This window comes from Propithecus coquereli, unplaced genomic scaffold (assembly GCF_000956105.1).
Source record: "Propithecus coquereli isolate 6110/MARCELLA unplaced genomic scaffold, Pcoq_1.0 Scaffold164, whole genome shotgun sequence".
Taxonomy (NCBI): Eukaryota; Metazoa; Chordata; class Mammalia; order Primates; family Indriidae; genus Propithecus; species Propithecus coquereli.
Window position 1 is genome coordinate 3,653,837 of NW_012140969.1, and position 8,898 is coordinate 3,662,734.

The 8,898-nt window shown below is 59.9% G+C and overlaps 2 protein-coding genes across 3 annotated transcripts; one reads left to right on the plus strand and one right to left on the minus strand.

Annotated features, from left to right (window-relative positions):
* Positions 1 to 470: 470 nt before the first annotated feature.
* Positions 471 to 3,465, minus strand: STX10 (syntaxin 10). 2 transcript variants are annotated; one of them, XM_012641354.1, is made up of 8 exons: positions 3,385 to 3,465; positions 2,956 to 3,125; positions 2,725 to 2,819; positions 2,585 to 2,647; positions 1,335 to 1,442; positions 1,134 to 1,240; positions 954 to 1,048; positions 471 to 863 (listed from the first exon to the last, which is right to left on the minus strand). In XM_012641354.1, the coding sequence occupies exons 1-8, from the start codon at positions 3,417 to 3,419 to the stop codon at positions 787 to 789; spliced, it is 750 nt and encodes a 249-aa protein (XP_012496808.1). In that variant the 5' UTR covers positions 3,420 to 3,465; the 3' UTR covers positions 471 to 786. The 2 variants fall into 2 exon arrangements, with proteins under 2 accessions (XP_012496808.1, XP_012496809.1); XM_012641355.1 differs by lacking the exon at positions 471 to 863 and having other exon boundaries at positions 960 to 1,048; positions 1,138 to 1,240.
* Positions 3,466 to 5,869: 2,404 nt separating this feature from the next.
* On the plus strand, positions 5,870 to 7,490 carry IER2 (immediate early response 2). Its single transcript, XM_012641504.1, has one exon. It carries the CDS (start codon positions 6,412 to 6,414, stop codon positions 7,075 to 7,077), a length of 666 nt encoding a protein of 221 aa, XP_012496958.1. The 5' UTR covers positions 5,870 to 6,411; the 3' UTR covers positions 7,078 to 7,490.
* The last annotated feature ends 1,408 nt before the right edge of the window (positions 7,491 to 8,898 follow it).

The following is an 8,898-nucleotide window of genomic DNA, read 5'->3' on the forward strand; positions in this document are numbered from 1 at the left end:
CTGGAAACATCTAATAATCTCAGATGCACAGCACTTACTTGCAGGTTTCCTCCGTTTATGGGAATCACTTTGTACTCAGGAAGGCCCTATGGCTTCTCAGGAATCGCAGTAAACTAGGTTTGCAGTGGAACCCAGTGTCACTCAAAAGCCCCTCAGGAGTGACTGTTAAGCTCCACATCTAAGGGATTTATTTACCTTAGGCATAGAATAAGCAGCTGCTCAGAAAGAACTTCAGAAACTCAAGGAAAGTCAAGGTTTGGAAGTTTCAATAGTAATGAATTATCCATTATTAAAACCCAAAAATAAACCAGAATAGTCTCTTCTGCACCAAATATCAACCATTGAAATCCGTAAAACACACACACATCCTGGGGCTCTTGCTCAGGCAAACAGTGGCTTGGAATGGGAGGTCCAATCAGGGTTCCATCACAAGTTTGTAGTCAACACACCATATGATACAAATATGTACAAAAAAAGGCTGGGATTTTATTTCCAAATTGGCACATGGAGAAGGCACAGGAGCGAATGGCTTTGGGACACCGGAAATAGAAATGGGGAGGGGTGTGTCTGAGGTCTCCCTACCTCCACCACCCCCTAAGCGCACTTGACACAGGACCAGGGGCAGGGTGTCCAGCCCAGGGCCCTGAGGGTCCTGCTGGCTCTGGATGACAGCCTTGGGGACAGCCTCCCAGGTGGGATCCTCTCCTCCCCGGGGACAAGGCCAGCTCAAAAGTGTTTAGCGGCTCCCCAGGCATGAGGGACCAGCCCCCCTAGGGAGGGCTGGGGTTAGAGAGAGAAGAGTAGGATTAAAACCACGAGAAGAACCCCGAGCAGCACTACGATGGCACACCACTGCCGGCGGTCTGCGGACAAGAGAGTCAGAGGTCACACGGGGAGAGGGTACTACCCACAACCTGCCCACACCAGGACCTACTGCCGCCCAGGGGACTCACCACTCGTCATGTGGGACACTTTGGCCATCTTCCTGAGGACCCCATCCATCCGGGACTGGGTGTGGTCCATCTCGTGAGTAAACGCATCCAGCATGCTGCAAAGACCAGGATGGCATCAGCCCCCAAAGGGCCCAAGCACACCAGGGTGCCCCTGGCCCACCCCCAGGGGCCTGGCCTCACATGCCCTGCTCGTCCAGTTCCTCCCCAACGCGGCCGGACATGTGTTTCAGAACCCGGATGCTCCCAGACACCATCTCCAGCTGTTGATCCTGTTGGTCCACGATCAGCTGCAGAGCGGAGGGGCGGCAGGTGCGGTTGGCAGGGACCCTAGCATGGTCTGCCGGCTCTTCCATCTCAGGGCCCCCGGCCCCCCGCACACACCTGCTGCGTGGCCTGCTGCTCCTCGATGTAGCGAGAGGTGGCCGAGACCACGCTGGCATCCAGCAGGTCACTGGGTGACTTCTGGGTGGCTGGCTTGGCCACCAGCATCTGCAGAGACACAGACCAGGCTCAGGGGGGGACACCCACTCACAGCAGGGCACATGTGTGGCACAGCCACACAGTGGATGTCAGGAAGGCAGTCTCTGGGACAGACTGGCCTGGGTTCCCCCAAGACCATGTCACTTGACCTCCCTGTGCCTCAGTTTCCTCATCTATAAAACGGGGAGAGCATTCATTGTTTCCTGGGGTTGGAATGAGGATTTAATGAATTAATCCACTTAGAAGAGTGCCCAATACATACTAAGTACTAATAAATGTCACCTTTTATTGTTTTTCTTTTTTAGAAATTATTTCATAACAGAGTCAGATGGCTGAATCCGGTTTCCATCACTTACTAGGTGCATGACCTCAGTCCAGTGGCTCTTCCCCGGGCTGGCTGCAGGCAAAGCAGCAAAGCATTCAGCCTGACCTAAGTGTTCAGGTGATAGAACACTTATTATTAGATGTCTTTTAGAGTTTGGCCTTTAATCCCTAAGGTGGCACATCTGGAAGACACGTGGGCACTGCTATGGGATGCCAAACTAGTGGGGGGGGGCTCAGCTCCCAGACCCCACGGGGGCTTATGAGGGGACGGAGAGAGGCTGGTGGTTTTTGATAAGCAAAGAATGGCCACACAACATGAGAAAGATGGACAAGCAGCAGGGAGAACGTGCGCATGCACACACATGTGCACAGGGCAGGCACACTCACACAGGAACTGGTAGGTATGTCAAGGGCAGATGGAGAGAGGTGCGCTCAGAGGCCAAGTGCACGCACTTGGATAGGTCAGGTGCATGCACAGAGACAAAGGCAGACACCCTGGAAATAGTCGCACACAGAGCAAATGGCACAGAAGCAGAAAGGAGAAAGATATACAGCCCCCCAGCCCTCCGCTCCCCAGAAGGAAACCCGCACAAACCCGGAGGAGAAGGTGGAGAGGTACCCACGGAAATATACACACACAGAGGGCTCAGGTGTACACACCGAGCAAGAGCAGGTAGGTAGACAGCCAGAAGACAACTGCACTCAGAGCAGATGGGCACTAACACAGAAGGGACAGGCGGACACACACACAGAGGGATCAGGCTGGCGCTCAAAGGGGTGGGTCACCCAGACAGACTCAGGTGGGCATGTCGGGGCAGGTGCCTTACCTCTCTGTTATTCCTCTCCATGAAGGCTACGGCTGCTGGGCTGACCATATGGTCCTTCATTTCCTGGGGGTTAAGACAGCATTAGGGAGTAAAGACACCCTTAACCTCCCCACAGTCACCCCCACAGGATGTCTCCTCACTTGGACCGCCTCGCGCATCCGCTCCACGAACTCCTTTCTCTCCTGCAGGTCCCCAGCTGGGAGCTTGAACTTGCCTGGACTGGATTCCACTATCCGTGGGCTAAGAGTCAAGGGTTAAAGCCAGAGCCAGATACCCACCTCCCTCTACCCTTCCAAGTGTCCAGCCTCCCCAAGGGCTGGCTCTGCAATGGGCTCTCCCATGCCACCCCCCCACCAGAAGCTCCAGGATATCAATGGTCTCTTCCAGGTCCTCGAGGTCCCACTCAATGCTGCGCAGGCCATTCCGCAGCTCATTGGTGGTCCAGTCCAGCTCCTCGCGTCCCACCGCCGCGCCCTCCTGTAGCAGCTCGCACCAGCGCTGGTACAGCCCGCGGGCCGTGTTCACCGCCTTCTGCACCTCGCTGCAGGCAGGGGTACAGCAGACGCGGTTGGGGACAGACGGTCCTGCCGCCTGCCCTTGCCCCCTGCTGAGCCCCCAAACTAATGGGGGGCTCAGGAGACCCCTATATCCCCCTTGCGTACCCCTCCCACTCAGCCCCCGGACCACCCGTGCACCCTAACGGCCGTGCCCAGCCTGCCTGGCACGCTTTGGCCGGCAACCAGCCACTGGCTGGCTTGGGGATTGAGCACCCTCCGCCTTCCCCCATCGCTGTCACTCACCCTCGGACTACAAAAAAAGGGTCTTCGAGAGACATGTCAACCGCCCCCCTCCCCCCACGCCGAACCCTTCTCCCGGCTTGGGTTTGCTAGCGGGTTCCCTCCCAGCCGAGTAGGACGCGCCGCCTCCCCGGCCCCCGCCACGCCACCATCGAGAGCAGGGCCTCCAAGGGAGAAAGAGAGGCCTTAGAGGCCCGAAGTGCAGAAACTTCCGCCCTCCCGCGGCCATCTTGGTTGTGGGCAGAGGCGGCTTCCGGCCTGCATGCCCCACCCCTCCGCCTTCGCGTGTCTGACCGGGGTAGTGTTCTAGTTCTGTCTGGCTGGGTTTGGGTCCGAGCTCGGAATCTCGGTTCGAGACCCAGCCCCTCGGATTGTTGCTGCGCTACCTCAGTTTCCCTTCTGGGTCATGTAAATAATAATAGCCTCCCTTAACTCAGACGGGATTATGGCTGGGGGAGGGGCTCTTTCGATTGCTGAATCTTTTAACAGACTCCCTGGGCTGGCACCGGGATCCCGTCCTGGGAGATCGTCCCAGCCTAGGGTCCCGAATGGCAGGTTTGGGAAGAGTTGAGGGGAGAGGTGGTTTTTTCCTCCTCCCTGCAGGGGCGGAGTGAAGACCGGGAATTCTCCTGCGGGGAGTTCTGAGACTCCCTCCTTTTTCCTGCAAAGGGGGTGGGAGGTCGCCTTGGGGTGCTTGGGGTGGGGTGGCCGTGAATGGGGCCTCCAGAGACGCCTATGGGGGGAGCATCACCTTGCAGAGCATGTGTGGGGGTGGGTTTCGGAGACACGTTTCTCCGTAAGCGAAGAGTGTAAGTGCGAGCTTGGAGGGGGTTAAGGGAAGGGGTGTATTGGTGGCTTTGAGGATGGTCTCCAGGGCGGTCCTGTGCGTGTGGGATCTCCGTCTGGGAGGGACCAGAAATGTCTGGTCAGGGGCTCCTAGGGTCACCCCCTGTGTGACAGAGGCGCCCTGTGTGAGGTCTCCGGGAAAGCACTTTTTTGGGGTGGTCGTCTGAGCGGGAGGTAGGGGAACTGGTCTTCCCTGGAGGATGGTGGGCGGGATGTCAGGGGGGTCGCCCTCCGCGGGTCGCCCCTGTGCGTGTCGCTGTGGCTGTGTGGGGCCCGGGGATGTCATTGTGGTGTCTCCCTGGTGGTCGGGGGGGCAGGGATGGGGGCGTCCTCCGCAGGTCGCCGCAGTGTGGCAGCCTCGCTGAATGGGGACAGGTTTTGGAGGGGGTCTTTTAGGAGGGAAGAATTGTTGAGTCCTCACGTGCGGAGGCGGTGCGGGACGTGGGGGTGCTCCAAAGCATGGGGGTTGCGGGGAGGGCAGGAATAATCTGGGAGGGGGCTTTGTAGGGGAAAATATCTGGGGTCTCCGTGGGAGGGGGGGAGGGATGAGATGAAGGTGTCCCCAGCAGGTCACCTGTCGTGTTGGCAGGCTGGTTACGTAGGGTGTCGAAGAGATGGCGTCAGTGGGAGCCCTGAGGTCGCCCCTACCCGCTGCGGGGTGTTTTCTCGGCATCGCGCCTTCCTGGCCCCCGGAGGGAAGGAAGTGAAACCTTCCTCTCCCTTCCCACCCGCCCGTTTGGAAGCGGGTCAGGAAGCCCGGGGCTCCAGCCGGACCCGGACGGCCGGGACGGGGAGGGTGGGGGCGTATCCAGAGCCAAAGCCCCGTCCCCGGAAGTCTGCCGCATCCCGCCAGCGCTGTGTGCCGGCCCCTGCCCTTGTATGGGCAGCCGGAAGCGGCTCTGGCGCCTGCCCTACGTCACTCTTTCCAAATTTAGCCGTGGAAGTCTGCCCGCGAGGTGGCGGGAAGGCTCTGCGGGCGCGTCTGGCGGGGGAGGGGGAAGGGCGCCACCTCTTAAAGGGCCCGCACTACGAATGAATGGATGTATTCGAACAAATTTTGCATCCTGTTTTTGAGGGATTAGATTTAGGTTTTCTTGGAGGGATCGCACCTAGTGGAGGATGGGGCCGACGCTTTCTATCTGCTCTTTCTCTACAGCGCTCAGTTTCCAGCTCCGATTCGAACCCGCCTCCCGGGGCGCGGAGGCGGAGCACCGCCCCTGTAGTCTAGGGGGCGGAAGCCACGTGTTCACAGGGACTGTCATGCGGCTGTGTCTGCCGCCGTGCAAGCGCCAAGCCCACCCGTGCCTCCTGTCTCAGGAAACTGGGGGGATGCTCGGTTCAGAGCTGTAGCCCGGGCTGCCCGCCGGGTGGGCAATTTCGGAATGAGGACGGCTGGCGTACACGTACGTTAGAGACAGAAGAGCTGGAGGTCCCAGTGGCCCCCTTTCACTGCAGTAGCCCATTTATTCGTTTAGCAAATATTGGACGAGTGACTCTGCCTTGGTTTTGCCCCCTGAAGAAAGTAGATATACTCAGTGTATATTAACACTGTTAACAAAAGGAATTAATGCAAAGGTATTAATAAAAGGAAATTGTTTAACAGTGCCTGGCACGAAGTAAGCTGCATCGTTATTGATGCAGAAAACATTTATTAGACGCCTGGTAGATGCCAGGAGCAGTGCCCACGGGGTATGCCAGCTCGACCCGGGTCTTCCCCGGTACGAGGGGAAACTTGCCGCCTACGACCCGCTGGGGCCTCCAAGCATGTGGGTGGGCCCTGAGCCCCCCCTCGGCCCTCCCCCCCGGCCTGCGCTGGTGCATTGACGGAACTCAGAGAAAGGAGACCACCCCGAGAGTTCAGCGTGGAGAGGGGGACGCTCCTCCTTGCCGGCTTTAGGTCCCTTTTCCTCGCTGAGTAAATTGCACCCTGTCGCTTTAAGGAGTCTCCAGCCACTGGGCGGTGGAAAGCCCGGATGCGGCCTTCTGATTGGGCGGGGCGTCTCCGTAACGTCATTCGGAGTATAAACGGGCCCGGGTGGCGGGCGCCGGGGCAGAGCGTCCTAGCAGTGTTACTGCGTGGGTCGGCGCGTGGATAGAGACGTGAGCGAACCCGTTGTCCGGAGTGCACCTGCCGCCCGTCTTGTCCATCCCGGGAGTCCCTGTCGCCTTCACCGTCGAGCCGCTATGGAGGTGCAGAAGGAGGCACAACGCATCATGACCCTGTCTGTTTGGAAGATGTACCACTCGCGCATGCAGCGCGGTGGCCTGCGGCTGCACCGGAGTCTGCAGCTGTCGCTGGTCATGCGCAGCGCCCGGGAGCTCTACCTCTCTGCCAAGGTGGAGGCCCACGAGCCCGAGGTGTCCTTGCAGCCCGCCCGCTCCCCTGACCCTCGCCTGCACCGGCCGCGGGAAGCCGAAGCCGAGGCAGCGCGCCTCGACGGTGAGCAGCCCTCCCCGGAGCCCATGGACACGCAGGAGGCGCCCAGAGCCGAGGAGGCCCCTCCCCGGGGAGGCCCGCGCCCCGCCAAAGTCAGCCGCAAGCGGCGGAGCAGCAGCCTGAGCGACGGAGGGGACGTCGGACTGGTCCCAAGCAAGAAAGCCCGTCTGGAGGAAGAAGAGGAGGAGGCGGCGGCGTCTCCGGAGGTCCCTGATCGCCTGCAGCCTTCTCCGGCGCAGGCGGAGGGCGCCTTCCCCAACCTGGCCCGCGTCCTACAGAGGCGCTTCTCCGGCCTCCTGAACTGCAGCCCCGCGGCCCCCCCGACGGCGCCGCCCGCGTGCGAGGCAAAGCCGGCCTGCCGCCCGGCGGACAATATGCTGAACGTGCTCGTGCGGGCCGTGGTGGCCTTCTGAAGACCCCGAGCGGCGCTACCGGAGCCCAGAGCGCGGGTCCAACCTTTGACCCAAGTGCTCAGACCCGAGGCGAGGCCCACCCCCGGGGGAGCGCCCGCGGAAACCGTGGAGAGAAGCCGCCGCCCGGGCTGCTGAAGAGGCCCGGAGAGGGACTCTGCCCCCGGGGAGCCGTCGCCTTCTGTGTGCAGCGACGGCACCGAGGAACCTGAGCCAGGGGCGCGGGCGCCTTCCGCCGAGACCTGCCGCGCCCACAGGTGCTGTCTTAACGGACTGGGACGTGGACCTTTCCTTCTCCTTCCGGACTGGGAGAAGGGAGGCTTGGTTCTTTAATTTCCTCAGGGTCGGACTTTGTTTTTTACTGGGGGCTGTGCTGCCCCTTCAAGGGTTTTCAATAGTCGGTGTTTGCGTTTCCAGCCTCTGAGAATTCCCCGCACTCCCCTTCCCCCGCCGCTGACATACTTGTGCAAGCGGTCATCGTTGCGTCATGGGGCAGACGTGGGGAGCTTCCTGTTCCTTGCGTGGGTGTGGGGCCTGGGAGGGTCTGGGGTGTGGACCTGCCCTGGGGAGTGGGAGGAGAGTGGCCTGAGTCACTTTGTTCGTGGGCGCTGCTGGTTAGTGCCACGTGCCCCTGAGCCTTCGGGTGGGAGCAGGAGAGTTTTAGATTCAAAATTTTCTCATCTGGTGCGTTAGAGGTGGCGAGTATGTTCCCAGTCTCAAGCGTGATCCTCCCTCAGACACACGGACACAATTAACCCAGACGTTCCTGGTCTGAATCCCGAAAATGTGGAGGGGGTGTTCAAAGCACTGTAAGGTTAAGCTGGGACCAGTTACCGGTGACACTGGGCCAGTTTTGGGAGTGGGGAAATTCTTGCCAGCGAGTTTCTGACGATCTGTTTACCTTTCCAGTCGTGGATTCTTTTAACTCCGTCTACCTGGCGTTTTGTTAGAAATGTCAGCTAGGAAAATAAAGACCGTTTGAGTAAAAAGTCGGCTGTCTGGTTTTCTTCCCTGGTGGGGGAGGGGCAGGGTTAAAGGGTCAGGCGCTGGCGGCGACTCGCTGGGGCCCCAGGAACCGGTCAGACCGGTTACCACGTGGGCGGGAGCGGGCTAGGCCCCCTTTTCTTCGCCTCAACACTTCCGTGCTGGTGGCGCTCCACTCGACTCCCCGTTAACCCCCTGAGGTCTGGGGGTTCCCTCGAAATTCCTCTATAACTCGGGGGGGGGTGGGAGAAGAGGGTTTTCTGAGTTTAGGGGTTTGGGGAGATACTGCCAGGTACAGTGCCCCTAGCGGAGTTGGGGACCACGCCTCTTTTGGAACCTTGAAAGGTGGCGGATCTTGCCCCCCACGCACCCTCCCACCCCAGACCAACCGAGTCAGCTCTGGTGGGAGTCCCATAGCCTGGGGTGGAGCTGAGCGGGTCAGCTTTTAAGTGCCCTTAATGCCCCAATTCCAATCTCCGGAAGTGTAGCTGTGTGGCTCAGGCTGGAAGGTGAGCTCCCAGCCTCAGTTTCCTCACCTGTGAAATAGGCCTCTAAACAGCTTTCCCACCTAGCTTTAGGTTTACAAATGCCCGTGAGAACCCTAGTTATTTGCTTGGGTCACGCCCAGCTCCAAATTAAGCCACCCCGAGAGGAAAAACCCTTCTTGTTTCCCCCACTTTGGTTTAGGAGAGGGGCTGTGGGCGTTGCCCCAGGGTGAGGGGAGGAGGACTGTTGAGAGGACAAAGGAGCCGCAGGTGCGGGGAATGGTGGCGCCGGGAAAGCGCCCGCCCCGCCCCCCGACGGCTGGCTGGGCCGGCGCTGGCGTCCCGTGACCCTCGG